Source organism: Rattus norvegicus, chromosome 14 (assembly GCF_021556685.1).
Source record: "Rattus norvegicus strain SHRSP/BbbUtx chromosome 14, alternate assembly SHRSP_T2T, whole genome shotgun sequence".
NCBI lineage: Eukaryota > Metazoa > Chordata > Mammalia > Rodentia > Muridae > Rattus > Rattus norvegicus.
The window spans coordinates 98,646,908-98,665,476 of record NC_141547.1 but is presented as its reverse complement, the minus strand read 5'-3'; the positions used below and the strand labels follow the sequence as shown (position 1 = coordinate 98,665,476).

General features: G+C 43.8%; 1 protein-coding gene and 1 non-coding gene across 2 annotated transcripts in view; both read left to right on the top strand.

Annotated features, from left to right (window-relative positions):
* Actr2 (actin related protein 2) overlaps window positions 1-18,569 on the top strand; it is a 40,966-nt gene that overhangs the window by 21,646 nt on the left and 751 nt on the right. Inside the window, 4 exon segments of the mRNA NM_001009268.1 lie at window positions 8,200-8,336; window positions 8,727-8,876; window positions 11,404-11,549; window positions 14,890-15,022. Of these exon segments, the coding sequence (NP_001009268.1) occupies window positions 8,200-8,336; window positions 8,727-8,876; window positions 11,404-11,549; window positions 14,890-15,022 (566 nt within the window).
* On the top strand, window positions 10,347-10,451 carry Rnu6-561 (RNA, U6 small nuclear 561). The gene has a single exon (XR_015637822.1). It is a non-coding gene; the product is annotated as a U6 spliceosomal RNA (small nuclear RNA).

Here is an 18,569-nt window from a genome sequence, read left to right as displayed (position 1 = left end):
TGAGTTTGAGACCAACCTGGTCTACAGAATGAGTTCCAGGACAGCCAGGGCAACACAAAGAAGGAAGAGAGGGGGAAGAGGAGGAGGGAGCAGGTCAGTAAGCATCATTCTTCCATAATCTCTATCAGGGCTTCTGCCTCCAGGTCCCTGGCCGGTTGAGTTCCTGTCCTTCCCTTCTTTGATGATGAACCAAATAAACCCTTTTCTCTCCAGGTTGTGTTTGGTCGTGGTGTTCTATCACAGCAGTAGTAACCAACTAAGACATCACAGAGAGTCTTACTGCTCATCCAGCAGTTGGGAGGGAGGCAAAGGCATGTAGAGGGCTGAGAGTTCCAGTGAGCCTTGTCTATACAGTGAGTTGTAGGCCAGCTAGTGCTCCATAGTGAACCCTACAGGGTATAAAACGAAAGCACACGTACCAGTCAAGTGCACAGTAAGTTACTTTAGAATATATTCCTAGTTTATGAATCAGTCTTAATGAAAGAAACTGCCTTTCTCTTTTTAATCTCTTCAATTTTTGAAATAGTTATATCATTTCTCCTTCCTTTTCCTCCTTCGACTGTTCCCATATATTCCCTTTTGTTTCTCAGATCCATGGTCCGTCTCCCTCCCTCCCTCCCTCCCTCCCTCCCTCTCTCTCTCTCTCTTTCTTTCTTTTCAAAACAATGTTTCTCTGTGTACCATTGGCTGTCCTGGAACTCACTCTGTAGACCAGGCTGGCCTCGAACTTAGAAGTTCTGCCTCCTAAGGGCTGGTCAAAGGTATGTGCCACAACTGCTCTGCTGACCTCTTTTTCTTTAATTATTGTTCTTTTTCCTTTAATTATTGTTGTTTTACGTGTGTGTGTTCCTAAATATATATAAACAGAACTTGCAAAATCTGTATTTGTCACTTGTATGTATGTTTCTATGGCTGACCACTTCAGCGGTACAACATTCTGTAGTTTCTGGTAGTTCTTTGTCTGGAAATGAAGCCTCATATATTTTACCCTTTCCACATTAGCATGTGTCTTGGTGTGTCATCCTTGTTCCAGTCATGTTCAGGCAGCTGCCCGCACTGTCCTTTGTTTTATTTCTATGAGTTTGTATATCTGCACATGTGCTTGAAGAGGTCAGGGAGAGCTTTGGAGCTGGAACCTAGAAGCAGTTGTGAGTCACCTGATGTGGGTACTGGGCACCAGACTCTGGGTTCTTTGCAAGAGTATCAAGTGCTGTCAGCTACTGAGCCATTTCTCCAGCCCCCAGTTTGTGTGTGTGTGTGTGTGTGTGTGTGTGTGTGTGTGTGTGTGTGTGTGTGTGTGTGCATACGCACGCTCATGTGAGCAGACATCTGCATCTCTATGTAAGCAAGAGGACAACTTGAAGGATAGATTTCTTATGCTACGTAGGTCCAAGGTATCAAAGTCAAACCATCAGGCATGCAGACATCTTTACCTGGTGAGCCATCTTGCCAGTCTCCCTCCCTGTCTATTGAGAACAAGCATTTCCCACATGGGAAGAGCTCTTTGGATTTTGATAATCTCATCAATTCAACAGAACATAGATGACAATTTATAGGGCTTTCAGTATGTTCAAAAGAATCTTTAGCATTTGAAGTAAAAAGGTACCTCAAGGAACTTCTTTTTTTTTTTTTTTTTTTTTTTAAGATTTATTTATTTCATGTATGTGAGTACACTGTGCTGTGTTCAGACACACCAGAAGAGAGCATCAGATCCCATTACAGATGGTTGTGAGCCACCATGTGGTTGCTGGGAGTTGAACTCAGGACCTGTGGAAGGGCAGTCAGTGCTCTTAACCACTGAAACATCTCTCCAGCCCTCAAGAAACTTCTTAACTGAAAAGATTCAGGAACATAATTTTGAGTTAGCATACCAAAGAGTCTAAAGGAGGAAATAGCTGAATTCTCAGTCTTCCAGTGTGGGGCACATGCTGGTAAGGATTGCATTCTTATGTTTCAAGTGGTTCTTTCATAACTTTAGGAGATCAATTTCATTATGAGCTCCATAATTCTACATGTAGATTAGTAAAAATGCATACTATAATTTTTTTTTAAGATTTATTTATTATATACCAGTACACTGTAGCTGTTTTCAGACACACCAGAAAAGAGCACTAGATCTCATTTCTTGAGCTACCATGTGGTTACTAGGATTTGAACTCAGGACCTTTAGAAGAACAATTAGTGCTCTTAACCACTGAGCCATCTTTCTAGCCCTATTTACCTTTTTTTGAGACAGAGAGTCTTACGATATAGCCTTGGCTATCTGGAACTCACTGTGTAGACCAGGCTAGTCTAAAACTCATAGATGATATCCTGCCTTAGCCTCATGAGTGTGTGCATCATTATGCCTGACTGTATTGTTTTAAATTATAGTATTAATATAGGTATTTAGAAAGCACTTGAAGAAAGTTTTTAATGTTTACTTGTTTTGTGTGTGTGTGCGCACACACACACACACACACACACACACACACACACACACACCATGTCACATTCAGGAGTCTGCAAAGGTCAGGAGAGGTGTCAGGTCCTCTGGAACTGGAGTTTATAGATTATTGAAAACTGTCATGTGGAATAGAATACATGCAGGCCCTCTACAGTGCTCCTAACTGCTGACCCATCTCTCCAGCCCCAGGAAATTAATTTTAAAGTTTCTTTTCGGGTGGGAGTTGTTGTTTAAGATGGGGTCCAGGGTCACTATAAAGCCCTGGCTGTCCTGAAACTTGCTGTATAGACTAGGCTGGCTTGAACTCAGACATCTACCTGCTTTTGCCTCCTGAGTCCTGGAACTAAAGTTATGTGCCAGCATTCCTAATGGAAATTAATTTTTAAAGCTATATTTAGTTACCAACTGTAATATGTCTTACATTGCATTTGATATAGAAAATGTTTCTATCAGTGAGATATAGTTTCTTTGCTCTTAAGGTGATAATAGTCTAGCTGTAATTTTTCACTTGAAGGAAAAAAACACATGTTCTGTCAAGAGAGAGAAAAATGTTTGTCTAGATAAGTCCACATCTGGATAATTTTACTTCTTGAAAATCTGTGTTGATAGTGGACAACTTGGAGGAGTCCATTCTCTCTCCCATGGGAGTCCCAGAGGTGACACTCAGGTCATCAGGTTTGGTGGGCAGCACTTACAGCCCTGAGCCATACCACAGGCTTCATTTCTTCCTTCCTCCTTTCTTCTACCATACTTCATTTTAAAATAGAACTTCAGTGGGATTTGATTTCCCAGAGGGTTTGAGTTAAATTCCCAGCATTTATGTGGTGGCACACAGCCATATGAACTCTAGTTTCAGGATCTGATGTCCACTTCTGGTCTCCACAGGCACCAGGCACACAAGTAGTGCACAGACAGACACGCAAACAAGACCCATGCACACAAAGTTAAAGTTAAAAGTGTATTAACCTGAATAAATACTTTCATAAACCTCAGTTTTGGAAAGTTTAAAAGGTCTAAGCTTGAACCTGTAATGACAGTTCCATATTGGGTAAGGAAGTTATCTTACGTATGTCATTGTTTGCACAGATGTATGTGCTGTGTGTGAGCGTGGCGCTCAGAGGCCGGAAGGCAGTGCCAGCTCCCCTAGTGCTGGAGTCACAGGCATTGGTGAGCTACACGGTAGTCCTGGGGCCTGTGCAGCCCTCAGGAGCAGTAAGTGCAGAGCTGCCTTTCTAGCTACCCTACCAGAGTTAAGAAGACTGACGTTAATGTAGTTTCCTACAACATTTATAAATTAATCTCCGACAGCTGAAGAGACAGCCTCTTTTAATTGCCTATATTTCGCTGCTGCTTTTTTTTTTTTTTCTTTTTTTTGAGTGGGGTTGTGGGGGGGTCAAGATGTTTTTTTTCTAGACCTCAACCTGTAGATCTGCTGGCCTCAAACTCAGAGACCTACCTGCCTCTATCTCCCGAGTGCTGGGATTAAGGTGTGCACTGCCACCACCAGGCTATATTTGGCCATTTTTTTTTTTAAAGATTTACTCATTTATTATATATAAGTACACTGTAGCTGTCTTCAGATACACCAGAAGAGGGAATCGGATCTCTTTACAGATGGTTGTGAGCCACCATGTGGTTGCTGGGAATTGAACTCATGACCTCTGGAAGAGCAGTCGGGTGCTCTTAACCACTGAGCCATCTCTCCAGCCCATATTTGGCCATTTTTATGGAACTGTTGACTCCTTAATTTTAAGAAGCAATAGCCCAGTAAAATTAATGAAATAACTACAAGCCATGCTTCTTCCTAACATATTGGCTAATGTTTTCAGAAAAAGCAAGTTAGATGTCTTTATGGTTAAGAGTACTTGCTGCTCCTGCAAAGGACCTGGTTTCAGTTCCCAGCTCCCAGGTCAGACAGCTTGCAAACTCCAGCTCCAGGACACTGGGTGCCCCCTTCTAGGCTCCATAAGCACCGTACTCCTGTGCACACACATGCTCACACAAACACATACAAATACATGATAAAAAGACATTTTAACACGAACAACAACCATTGTAGAAATTTTTTGAATAAGAAGTGACCTGGTGTTTTAGGAAGGGGTGACTATCTCCATGGTCAAGTCTGAGTGGATAGAAGAGATTAATTGCAATTGGGAAATCTCGGGTGGAGGTTCGAGTGGTTAGAGAAGACACAGATGAAAGGGCAGACAGGACTTTCAGACAGACAGTCCAGTGATAAAATGTATTAGAAATGATGACTTTTTCCAATAGGAAGTCTTCAGGGCCGGGGAGATAGCACAGTGGATATATGCTAGCCCTTAAAGCTTGAGGATCTTAGTCGAGATCAGCAGCACCTACATAAAAGCCGTGCATAGCCACACACGCCGGTAATCCCAGTATTCAGGAGGCCAAGATGGGGGCTTGCTGGCCAGGTAGTCTGTCCTGCTTGCTGAGCTCACATGTTCAGTAAGAGTCCCTATTTAAAGAAAAAGTGAGTGCTAGAGAGTTTGCTCAGTGGTTAAAACTGTGTAGTCGCAAGAACATGATGTCAGACATCAGTACCTGTGTAAAACACAGCTCTGATAGATGTGAAGGCAGGAGGATTGCTAGGGCTTGCTGGCTTCCACATTACTAGAGGAAATGCCAGTCAATTCAAGAAGAAGCCCTCTCAAAGGAATAAGTAGAGAGAGATACAAGAGGATACTTACCTGGTGCATACAGATGCCCAGACACAGAGAGAAATAAACACGCAAATCGTTCAAGATTATAGTAAGGTGGAGAACTACTGAGGAAGACAGCCGGTACCAACCCTCAGTCCTCTGCAGGTATCCGAGGACACACGCATAACCAGACAGTCTCTTCCTTGAAAGATTAAGATTGGAAGATAGCAGTATGATAGTTTTTGGGGCTATAGCATTAATCAGGGAAAAACAAATTGTAACAACTTAAAATGGGAATGTTGTCAGAGATAAACATGTGAATTTATATAAGAAAATGAGACTAAGCATGTTTACAATGATATGTCCATAGGCAAATTTATGTAATAAGAAAATGAAAGGGAGAGAGACTATTTAGAGATTCAAAAATAATAAAAATGTATATTTTGGTTTAAAAAATGTGCGTTATAATGGGTGTGCCAAATGGCTCACTGGGTAAAGAAGTTTGATTCTCTGGTTCCTACATAAGGGTGGAAAGAGATCTGACTCTACAAAGTTGTCCCCTGCTCTCTACGTGTGTGTGAATTGTTTTACTGTGAGTTCTTAGAAGTGTCTCATGTAGCCCTGGCTGGCCTTCAATTCCCTGGATAACCCAGGATGACTTGGGCTCTCACCGTATGTAGCCAGGACTCTCCTGGACCTTGCTGTGTAGACCAGGATAGTCGTGCTTGCCTCTGTCTCCAAAGTGCTGGATTAGAAGTGTGTGCCAACCTGACCTAGAACTTGTCATTTTTGTCTTCCAAGTGCTAGGATTACAGACTTTTTCCAGTATGCCAGCTAGGAAGCTGTGTTCCCTCAGAATTGACTCTTGGATTTTTTCAAACTTTTTTTATGCTGGCTGTAGCGGCACACACCTTTAATTCTAGCACTCAGGAGACACAGAAAAACCCTTTCTCATAAAAAATAAAATAAAATAATAATAATAATAATAATAATAATAATAATAATTTTACTACTACTACTAGTACTACTACAACAACAACTACTACTACTACCACTACTACTATTACTACTACTACTACTACTACTACAACAACAACAACAACAACAACACCACCACCACCACCACCACCACCACAGGTTGGAGAGATGGCTCAGTGCTTAAGAGCACTGTTCCAGAGATCCTGAGTTCAATCCCCAGCATCCATCCCATGTTGCGTGACTCATAGTTGCCTATAACTGCATGCACTTTTGTGGCTATGGCAGGTGTATGCATACACACACACACACACACACACACACACAAAATAAAATTATATATTTAAAATAACTATATATTTAAAATTTTTTAATAGTAGCAATATTTGTAGTTGGGAAGTGATGTTAATACCATGTTACATTTAGCCCCGTCGGGACAACTTTGTGGAATTGGTTCTCTTCTGCCACCTCTACATGAGTTCCAGCGCTTGAGCTCACTTCCCCAGGCTTGCTGTGCAAGTGTGCCTTCTCCCCTCAGAGCCACTTCACCAACCCCTGTTTCTGCTTTCAGTAGCACAGGCCAGACATTGCACACCCCAGTGAGTCCATTCTCTCGCCCCATTGCTCAGGCTGCTGAGGCGGTGTGGTTACGATCGCTTGCCTTAATAACAACAAAAATGAACAAATCCTTGCAGTGGAAACAGGAAACAGCAGCTCCCTCACTCTTTATAGTTTTGCTGTTCCTCATAGGCTCTGGCTGGGGACCCACCGGGCTCACACGTCACCTCGAGGTTTTTGTTGTTGTTGATGGTATTTTTTCTTTTGTTTTGAGATGGTGATGACTGTGTAGCTCTGACTGTCCAGGAACTCTAGCCATCCTGTAAATGAGGAAGAGTGAGAGGTAGAGTTACTCTGTTGGTGGCCTTGTTTTGGGGGTTTTAAGATAGGTGACCTAGAGTTTTTGGTCCTTCAATCACAAGCCTTCTGAGAGCTGGGTTTCAGGTCTGAGCACCAGCCCTGACGGGATGATTTTAGCAGATTCACATGCAGTCTTGTAACTGTGTAGTAGTCATTTTTCACAGCTGTTTCCTGTAAAGGTAACTTATTCTCCCATAGTAATTGTTGCTGGGGTTTAACTGCCTCTTCCTTCTGACCTAGGCCTAGTCCTGGAAGATTCTAGCCTCCATACAATCTAATCTAGGCCTAGAATTAAAAGCCTAGATTAAAGGTGTATGCTAAGGACTTGTCTGTATTCCAGCCAGAGTAGCCATGTAGCTGGATTAAAATCCTTCTACAGTTCCATAAATTAATGATTATACTTTAGAAACTTTCACTTAAGGGCATCCGGCAATTAAGTTGGAAAGGAAACTAGCAGGTCTTTCTTCCCAAGCTCTTAAAAAAGCACACGATTGAACTAAAAACCTCACAAGAAAAACACCAGGGCAAGATGTTTGGGTAATGCCACTTGGCACCAGGCCTGACACCTGAGTTCATCCCTTGACCACACATGTTAGGAGAGAGCCACCTCGTCCACTCCCCATGTTGTCCTCTGACTTCACATGCACCAAATGGCATGCACGCTCCCCCCCTCCACTGTAAGGAGACTATAAAGCAAACCATCAGGGAGCAAATGCTTCCGGCTGGGGTCAGTGCTGAATTTGGGCCTAGTGGCGCACACCTTTAGTCCCAGTGCTCAGAGGCGGGGGGATCTCTGTGAGTATGAGGCCAGTCTGGTCTACATAGTGAGTTCCAGGACAGCCAGGACTACATAAAGAGATCTGTCTTGAGAAAAAACAAACAAGAAGCAGGGTTAGAGGGGTGGCTCAGTGGTTAGGAGATTGAGTGTTCTTCCAGAGGACCCAGGTTCAATCCCCAGCACCCACATGGCTGCTCACAACCGTCTAACTCTAGTTCCAGGGGGTCCACGGCACCAGACGTGCCCATGGTATACATCTATATGCGTGGATGCAAATTGCCCACACTCATAGAATTAAGAGAAAAGGAAGTGCTGGCTCCAAGACTTACTAGCCACTTTTCTGGGGGTGGCATCTCTACTACCTTTGAAAATTTCTCTCTTTGATTTTTCTGAATTTACTCAAACCTTCTGTTCTTGTGCAGGTTTACTGACTGGTGTGGTAGTGGACTCTGGAGATGGTGTCACTCACATTTGCCCAGTATATGAAGGCTTTTCCCTCCCTCACCTTACAAGGAGGCTGGATATTGCTGGGAGGGATATTACCAGGTATCTTATCAAGGTAAGTGAGAGGAAAATATCATAAAAGCTAGGTTTTTCCCTTTAGTTTGTTTACTGACTTAGAGCGATCAAGTGCACATACTGCCCTTGCAGAGAAACATCTTGGTTCCCGTCGTGGCCAGCTCACCACTCCCTGTGACTCTAATTCCCATGGGATCTACCGCCTCCCTCTGCACCTGTCAGGCACGTACCCACACGAAGACACCCCAGTATACCATTACTGGCTTTGCTGTGGGTTCCAGGCACTGAGCTGAAGTTGTCTGTCACGGATATGAATAGCAAGTGCTTCTTACTGTCCAAGCCACTTTATCCCCCAGGGGACTAACTTTTGTTCAGTGAAACTCATTCTCATAGATTATTAATTTACTGTTTTTTTTTTTTAATATACCAGCTGCTGCTGTTGCGAGGATATGCCTTCAACCATTCTGCTGACTTTGAGACAGTTCGCATGATTAAAGAAAAACTTTGTTATGTGGGTTACAATATTGAGCAAGAGCAGAAGCTGGCCTTAGAGACCACAGTGCTAGTTGAGTCATACACTGTAAGTATCCTGTGTAACATACACTGGGAGTTGAAAAGGGGCATCTGTGGTACTAATGTCACTGAAGGACTCCAGAGTTTTGGCTTGTTTGTTCACACACCTTTTTTGATATTATTACATTTCATTTATTATATTATATTTTATTTATATTATTATACTGAGGGTCTCATGTGTACTCAGCCCTAACGTGGGCACTGTTGGTTTGAGTTACCGTAATATGTTTATATATGATTTTTCAATATCTCCTGCTATGTTAAGCTTCTGTGATTTAGTTATTAGGGAGGTCATGTATTGCAAACTAAAGCAAGAATTAAATTGGAATATAATTAGAACTGGAGGTCATATTTAAGATTCTAGCATCTTCAGAATATATCTCAACATGTTTTGTATAGTGTTATTTCTCTGTGATGTTGTGTAAGAGTTCTAAAAATAGAACACAATTATAATGGTCAGACATTATGAAGATCATTAATATTCCTTTGTTGCATGACTTTCCAGCTCTTTGTGAAAATGTGTGGTGTGCCTGTTCCTCAGACTGTTGGACTATTCTGAGACAGAGTCTCCTTCTGCCTCTGCCTCACAAATGGTGGGATTGCAGTCATGCATTGTGGTGCACATTTCTTTTTTTTTTTTTTCTTCTTTTCGGAGCTGGGGACTGAACCTAGGGCCTTGCCGTTGCCAGGCAAGCGCTCTACCACTGAGCTAAATCCCCAACCCCGCAGTCATGCATTGTTTCCGCCTGGACCTCAGGGTTTTGTAGTGTCATGGAGCTAATCATCTAAGCAGTGTATTTTGGGAAATATTTATGCTTTGATTTTTTTTCTTTTTCTCTCAGACAGAGTCTTGCTGTAGCCCAAGCTGGGTTAGAACCCAGGCTGGTTTCAGAGTTACTTTAAAATCCATTATGTTGCACAGATTTGTGATTGGTGACAACTTGGATCACAGGGCTTAAGAACACTTGTGCTGGGCATGGTGGCACATGCTGTAATAGAGGCACTCGGAATACCGAGGCGAGAGTGCCACAGTATCAGTGAAGTAGCAAGAAGTAATGAGACCAACCTCACAGGGCCTCCAAAATAAGACAGACTAGCTTGGTATGAGTTCCATGAGTTCTAGGCCAGCTAAGGGTAAATAGCTGTCTTAAAAGTCAAAAACGAATGAAAATATTGTCAGAGACCATGCCTTTAATTCCCAACTTGGAAGCAGAGGCAGGGGGATCCCTGAGCTTGAGGCCAGCCTAGTCTCTATCACAAGTCCCAGGCCAGCCAAGATAAAGAGACCCCTATCTCATCCCTGCCCTCCACAAAAAAGGGTGCTGTTTGAAGGGTACAATAAAAATGTACTTTATAACCTTTAGTAACCTCTAGATTTGTCCTGGTGGTTTATGATCCTAATGTTCAGTCTTAATTGCTTTGAAGGAAGTGGCATAAAGCCAGCCAGCGAGAACTGGCAATGTCAGACTTGATTTGTGTGCCTGCTGCGGCAGCATATACACTAAACTTGGAACGAAGTAGAGAAGGTTAGCATGGGCCCTGTGCAAGGATGACACAGATTCCTGATGCGTTCCATAGTCACACACACACACACACACACACACACACACACACACACACACACACACAGACTTGACCTTGTGTTGGACCTTGGTTAAGATAGGGGAGTCATTGAATTAGTTCAAGCTCAGCCTGGACAAATAGCCAGGCCATCTTAACCCTACCTTCACCCTCTCCAACACCCCCACAAAAAACCCAAAAGCCAGACATGGTGGTGCCCACCTGTGACGTGAGTAAATTTGATGTGGGGCTGAAGCATTACTGAGTTGGAGGCCCACCTGTGTATATAGGTTAGCCCCAGACTCAGTGACAGCAGGCATGGTGGGCCACCTGCAGTCTCAGCGCTTGGAGCCAGATGCAGGAACATCTCTAAGTCTGAGCAGTAAACAGACCGTGTAGACCAGAGGGAAGCAGGCATAAGTCATGGTAAAACGCTGGACTGTCCAAGTCTGCGCTTAAGTTAGAGTTATACTTAGCGCTTAGTTATTTAAGGCATAGTAGCATGAACATTATTCTAAATCAGTGTTCTTAAGATTTTTGTTTTGAGATAATGTCTCAATATGTAACAGCCCAAGCTGGGGTTGAATTCGTGATCCTCTTGCCTCAAGACTTGGCATTGCAGGCTATACACCAGCCCAGCTGCTGTTGCTGTTGCTTGGTTGGTTGGTTTTTAAGAAAGAAAGTGTGTATATGCACGTGTGTAGATCAAAGGATAATTTTGGGGAGTCATTTTTTGTGTTCTGCTTTGTTAAGATGTTGTCTCTTCTTGACTGCATTGCTAGCTGTTAGAAAAATAAACAATAGAGTATGATGCTAACATCATCTGAGTTATTTTGTTTCACCTCAGAAAACTAGGAAATTTTATTGCTTTTAAATAATTTTGATTACAGAACGGATGTGTTTAAAGAATCACTGTGTAGAGAATGCTGGGAGTTGTGGTTTTGCTGACTAACACCTGATAATTTTGTTTGTAGCTTCCAGATGGACGTATTATTAAGGTTGGAGGAGAAAGATTTGAAGCACCAGAAGCTTTATTTCAGCCTCATTTGATCAATGTTGAGGGGGTTGGTGTTGCTGAATTGCTTTTTAACACAATCCAGGCAGCCGACATTGATACCAGGTACTGTAGACAGCATTTCCAAGTCACTTATAAAACATGGATGGCCTCAGAGACGGCTCAGCAGTTGAGAGTATTTGCTGTTTGTCTGGAGGACCTGAGCTCCACTCCTAGCACCCATGTCAGAAGCTCACAATCGTGCGTCTATAACTCACAGTGCTGGCCTCTGTGGGAACCTGCGGTCATGCACACGGGGTTAATGTGCAGACACACACATCTAGACGTGGTTTAAAATAATAAGAACAAAATGTTTGTTTTGCTTTTGGTTTGTCTGTGTTTTAAGGCAGGGTTTCTCTGTATATAGCCCTGGCTGTCCTGGAACTTGCACTTTAGACCAGGCTGGCCTCAAACTCAGTGCTTTTCAGATATACAGTATCTTTTCAAATGGAATCTGTGTTGTGTGATAGGACTCCTATCTAACTGAAATTGCATATCTTTTGATTAGCACCTCCTCGATTCAGTCACCAGCTCAGTGTCCCTGGTAACCATCATTCTGTTCTCTGCTGCTGAATTCACTGTCAGACTTGGCCTGGCTTCATCTAACACAATTTATTCCAGGCCTGTCTTCATCGCTACAAATCATAAGGTTTCCTTTTTTTAAGAGAGAATGATGTTTTACTGTGTCTATCATTTCTTTATTCCTTGAGATATGTATCTAGTGGTGGATTGCTGAATTGTTTGATAGCTCCATCTTTAGTTTTGGGGAGTGTTTCTATACTGTTTTCTGTAATGGTGACCATAATTTATGTCAGGGTTCCTTAAACTTTTCACTTATGACACCCCTATGTTAGTCAGGATTCTCTAGAGTAACAAAACTTATAGAATGAATATGTATGTATATATTCATGAATATGCATATATTCACATACACAAACACACACACAGGATTTATTAGAACAACTTATAAGCTGTGGTTTAGCTAATCGAACAGTGGCTGCCTTCTAGTTCAGGAATCCAGTCCACGAGGTTGGATGTCCTGACAGGTTTTCAGGATCAGCTGAAATCTCAAAGATGTAGGCTCCAATGCCAGTGAAGGAATGGACTTGTTAGTGAGGGGAGAGCAAGCAGGCAAAGAGGGCAGCCTCCTCCTTCCATGCTCTTATATAGACTTCGAGCAGACAGGGTGTGGCCCACACTAAAGGTGAGTCTTCCCATCTAAAAGATCTGGATTAGAAATAGGTCTTCCAATTTCAAATTAAGAAAAGACCCCTCACAGATGTACCCCACTGTGTTTGGGGTTTAGTTAATTCTTGATGTAGTCAAGTTGACAACCAAGAATAGCTATCATATACACCCTTTGAGGAAAGGAGTCGATTTCACTATATAGCCTTGGATGGCCTGAAACTCGCTATGTAGACCAGGATGACCTCTCTTAAGAGATCTACCTGGGGGGGGCTGGGGATTTAGCTCAGTGGTAGAGCCCTTGCCTAGGAAGCGCAAGGCCCTGGGTTCAGTCCCCAGCTCCGGAAAAAAAAAAAAAGAGATCCACCTGGTTCTGTCTTCCAAGTGCTGGAAATAAAGGCATATACCACTTTACCTGGCTATGAACACTTTTTAGCTGAAAAATTTTTACATAATTCTCAGCATAGGCAAATATTTACTGATAATCATGAAGATATATATATATATTATATGTATTAAAAATGAAAACAAATTCCATACTAATGAAATGAATGGGTTTATTTGGTTTTACATAAAGAATTAAGTCTTGGGGATAGAGAAATGACTCAGTGGTTACCAGTGTTTGCTGCTCTTGCAGAGGACCCAGATTTGATTTCTATACCCACATGATAGCTTACCACAATCTGTAACTCCAGTACCAGAGAATCTGGAACACTCTTCTGACCTCATTAGGCACCAGGCACACATGACGTACACAATAATGCAAGAAAAACACATTAAATAAAAATAAATCTTTTTTAAAAATAATTAAATCTTAAACTGGATATGGTGGTTCACACCTATTTAAGGCCAACCATAGCTATATAGAAGTCAGTCCTGGACAGCATGAGACCTTGTATCAGAAGGAAGAAAGGGAGAACTCTTGGGTTGGGATGTAGCTTAGTGGTAGAGCACTGGCCTTGTGTGTATAAGACCTAGATTTTGGTTTTCAGACTTGTCCACACACACCAAAAGAAGAAATCTTGGCTGAATATTTGATAGTCCAGTTGAAGACTCTAACTGTTTTTAGTTGGTCAGTGTTTTGATTTTCTAATTGTTAGTGCTAGCCAGATTCGGTGGCAAATGTCTTTAATCCTTGCACTTGGGAGACAGATCTGAGTTTGAGGCCAGCACAGCCTACATAGCAAGTTTCAGGCCACCTAAGTCTGGATAGTGAGATCCTGTCTCAAAACACAACAGAGATGAGGCCCTCTCAGGCAGAATACTTAGCCAGCGTGTGTGAGCCACTAGCCTCAAACCTCAGTGCTGCAAAAAACAGCTGAACAAAATGGCACAAATATGTTTTAGGCCGTTTCAGAAATTATTGGAGACTCTGGGCTAATCTCAAGTCAGAATTCACATAAGGATTTTTTTTTTTAATGAAACTCAAAAATTAGGAATTCAAATATTAGTTTTTTACTTTTTTTTTGAGACAGGGTTTGTCTGTGTAGCCTTGGCTATCCTGAAACTCACTATGGAGACCAGGCTGGCCTCTGTCTCTCAAGTGCTGGTTAAAAATGTATTGATTTCATACTCACTGTGCCGAGAGTCGATGGTAGAAAAATGTCTTTGTTCACTCTCATGTTTTCGTAAGAGCAGAAAGCTGTACGTACCAGCTTTCTAACATGCCACAGTCTTGGGTGAGCTCAGGGGCGGCATGGCATGGCTGCATGAACACCGCACAGAGGACTGTGTTCAGAACGAGGCCACAGAGACGTTGCATGAGGAAATGTGGGCAGGCATGCCACGGACGCACACCGCTGACCCATTGCATGTTTGTGTTTGCGTTGTTTTGGCCGTTGCGCAGTAGAGAGCCTTCTGCTGCTCTGAAGTCTCCCCCAACATTCAGTTCCGTGTGCAGCTCAGGGCAGAGCGTGTGCTTTGTTGTTGGTTATCTGTTGGGCAGGCGTTTATTGCCATTTAATTTATGTGATAGGTGGTGTCGAGCTGATTTTCCTCCCTCCATGTCGTGGTACTTCTAATTTAGCAGAGACTTGAACTTCCGATCTTCCTTTCTCCACTTTGTAGACATCTGGCGTGTGTGGTGCTGCTGTGGAGCCCAGGACTTTGTGCTTCCTGGGCAAGTGCTCTGCTAAGCCTCATCTGCAGCCCAAAATTAAAAAAAGAAAAAATAGAGTACCATTTTCATAATCTGAAACTAAACACCCACTCTGTCTCCTAGATCTGAATTTTACAAGCACATTGTGCTTTCTGGAGGTTCTACCATGTATCCTGGCCTGCCATCGAGGTTGGAACGAGAGCTTAAACAGCTTTACCTAGAACGAGTTCTGAAAGGAGATGTGGAGAAACTTTCGGTAAGTATCTTTTAAAGCCCTGTAAAGTAGCCTTTGGATCTTGACAACCACTAGAGGGAGCCAGAGGTCTTCTAACAGATTTCTGTGCAGTTAGCCTCTTGAAGACTTACAGGGCTCACCGGAAACTGTTCCTACCTACGAGGTTACCACTGTGTTGAAGGAATACAGGTGACTGAGTCCAGTGTCCTTGGTAATCTGTAGTGAGCAGCCTGGGCTCTTTTTTTTTAAGATTTTTTATTTTATGTTTGAGTACACTGTAGCTATCGTCAGACACACCAGAAGAGAACATTGGGTTCCATTACAGATGGCTGTGAGCCACCATGTGGTTACTGGCAATTGAACTCAGGACCTCAAAAGAACAGTGAGTGCTTTTAACCACTGAGCCATCTCAGCTCCCTCCTACCCATTCCCCTACCCCACACTTTTTTTTTTCTTTCTTTTCCCTATTGGATATTTTATGTATTTACATTTCAAATGTTATCCCCTTTCCCCTTGTTCCATCCCCCCTCTTCTATGAAGATGCTCCCACCTACCCACTCCCACCTCAACATCCTTCATCAAGCCTTCACAGGACCAAGGGCCTCTCCTCCTATTGATGCCATCCTCTGCTACATATGCGGCAGGAGTCATGGGTCCCTCCATGTGTACTCTTTGGTTGGTGGTTTAGTCCCTGGGAGCTCTAGGGTGTCTGCTTGGTTGATATTGTTGTTCTTCCTATGGGGTTACAAACCCCTTCAGCTCCTTCAGTCCTTTCTCTAACTCCTCCATTGGGGGAGGTCCCCGTGTTCAGTCTGATGGTTAGCTGCAAGCATTTTCATCTGTATCAGTAAGGCTGTGGCAGAGCCTCTCAGACATCCATATCAGGCTCCTGTCAGCAAGCGCTTCTTGGCATCAGCAATAGTGACTCCAACCCAGACTATTAAGCAGTCGGCAGGCGGTGCTTGGGAAGAAGGGAGAGGAAATGTCCTTTTTTGGCCAGCTTTTTCCTTTCTTTCTTCCTCCCCTCCCCTCCCCTCCCCTCCCCTCCCCTCCCCTCCCCTCCCCTCCCTGCCTTGGGACTTAGAGCGTGAAGAGCTCCACCGGCTCTGCCCCCAGGAGATAGGACTGAAGAGCCTCACCGTCACTCCTGCCTGGTGTCTAACCTGTGACTGTGACCCAGCCTTACTCATAGCTTGTCAGAGTTCTGGTCCAGGTTGATTTCTATAGGTTGTGTGTCTCATCGCCTCAGTCATGTACAATGGTACAGTTACAGCACAAAGCTTTCCTCCGAGGGTCAGTCCTACCCAACACCCCACTCCATGCTCCTGTCTGCCTTTCCCTTCCTGGCCTGGTCTCTTGTTTGGGCTCTCCTCTCCCCTCCCCCTTGCCTCACAGTGCCTGACTCAGGGCCTTGTCCACTCCAGACTCTCCCAGATGTCTCTGCCTCTGACTATGTCCTCCCTTTTACCTACAGTAAACCACCTCCTCACCGTATCTAGGAGCAGTCCGTACTTCCTTTTTTATGTCTTTAATTTGTCTGGTGCTGAAACCCAGGGCCAGTCACATCCTTTGCTGTATTTCTTCTTCCTTTTTTTTTTTTTTTTTTTTTATCCATTCACTTATCTGTAACTCTGATGAGCTTTAATGCCTCATATTGAAGATGGACCACAGCAGCTGGGTGGGTGGTCGTTCACTCCTTCAGTCTCAGCACTCCAGAGGTGGGAGAGTTAAAATCTCATCCGGTAGGTAGAGTCTCTGAGTTCAAGGCCAGCCTGGTCTGGATAATGAATTCTAGGACAATCTGACTTACTTGTTTTGAGTACATTTCCGTTTGAATTTAAGACCATAGAACATGAGTTTTTGTTTTTGTTTTTGTTTTTGTTTTTTTTTTTTCTTCTTTCTTTTTTTCGGAGCTGGGGACCGAACCCAGGGCCTTGTGCTTGCTAGGCAAGCGCTCTACCACTGAGCTAAATCCCCAACCCCAGAACATGAGTTTTGCATATAAGAAAAGAGCTGGAGGTCTGGGTGGAGCTCAGGTGTAAGCCACATGAATAGATGTGAATGAACTGGAGTTCAGTCCTGTCTCAGGACTACATTTATTGCTACAATAAAGACATGACCAAAGCACGTGGAGAGGAAAGAGTATTTGGTGAACATGCCCTGAATCAGTCTATTGAGAGACGCTGTTAATCCTACCAGGTGAGAATATGACCACTACCACATTTCTGAGCCATATTTGAAACAAGCTTTAATTAAATACTGGCCAGAATGAGGGACTCTGGCCTGTTCCCAAAAAATGGTAATGAATCACAGAGGCTTAAAGGCAAAACCATAAAGCCAAGTATTTCTCACCAGGTCCAATCGGGCAAGCATATTGTGTGTGTGTGTGTGTGTGTGTGTGTGTGTGTGTGCGTGTGTGTGTATCATATATATGATGTACTTCCTGCCTGTGTGCCTCCTGCCTACATTCAGTCAGGGGCAGGCATACATCCTGATGTATTTGTTGCCTGTGTACCTCACCCCCCATCCCTACTCCCTACCCATATACACACACGCACACGCACGCACTCATTTAGGGAGGTGAGAGCAAGGGGCTTGTTATCCTGCATACACAGTGGCCTCCAGCATTTCAGAAGATACATCCTCGGGGTAGGGGCTTACAGGTTGGGATCACTTGTTTTGTGGCTCTTTACGGCACCATAATTAAAACTTCAGACCTAGCTTGGCTTTATGAGAAGTAGAGGCGGGAGCTGATGCCGAGGCTGGGGAGTGCTGCTCGCTGGCTTGCTCAGTGTGTTTTTCTTATAGAACACAGAACCAGTAGCCCAGGGGCCCACGAACATGATAAACTACCCCCCACACACTTGCTTGCACCCCCAGCCCCATCAGTCATTAATTAAGAAACTGGCCCACAAGGTTGCCTACAGCCAGGTTACGAAGGCATTTTCTCATTTGATCCCCACCTCCACCCCTCCTAACTTAGTTTGTGTCAGGTTGACACAAGCACCCAACCAGACTAGACAACCGTGTCAGTTTTACGTGCTGCACTAGTGTCATGGTGGGGTGAGGCCTGAAGAGCACTGTTCAGGGACAGCAGAAAGCCTTGCTTCTGACTCTTGGGCTTAGCACACACTTGGTTGTGCCGCTTTTTTCAAATCGGGATAGCAGGTATGAAAAAGACTCTGTCTGCTGATCATGAGCTTGAGAGGACTTACTGAATGTCTCTGTGTCTGAGGTACCAGATGTTATGAGAGATGATGCAGCGAGAGGGGTGCCCCTAGGAAACTACACCATGTAACTAACAGACCTGGTATAAGAGGTTTGTTCAAGGAAGGGAGAGGATAAGGACCTGGGACGGGGTAGAGGCAGGCAAGTGGACTTGCAGACAGGTGACAGATGGGCTCAGGGCCATGAGGGCAGGGAGAGGAGTTGGGGAGGGGCACCCACAGAGAGCAGAGAGTCTCGGTCAGGGCTTCTGTTCCTGCACAAACAGCACAAACACAAAACTAAGAAGCAAGTTGGGGAGGAAGGGGTGAATCAGCTTTCTTTCACATTGCTGTTCATCACC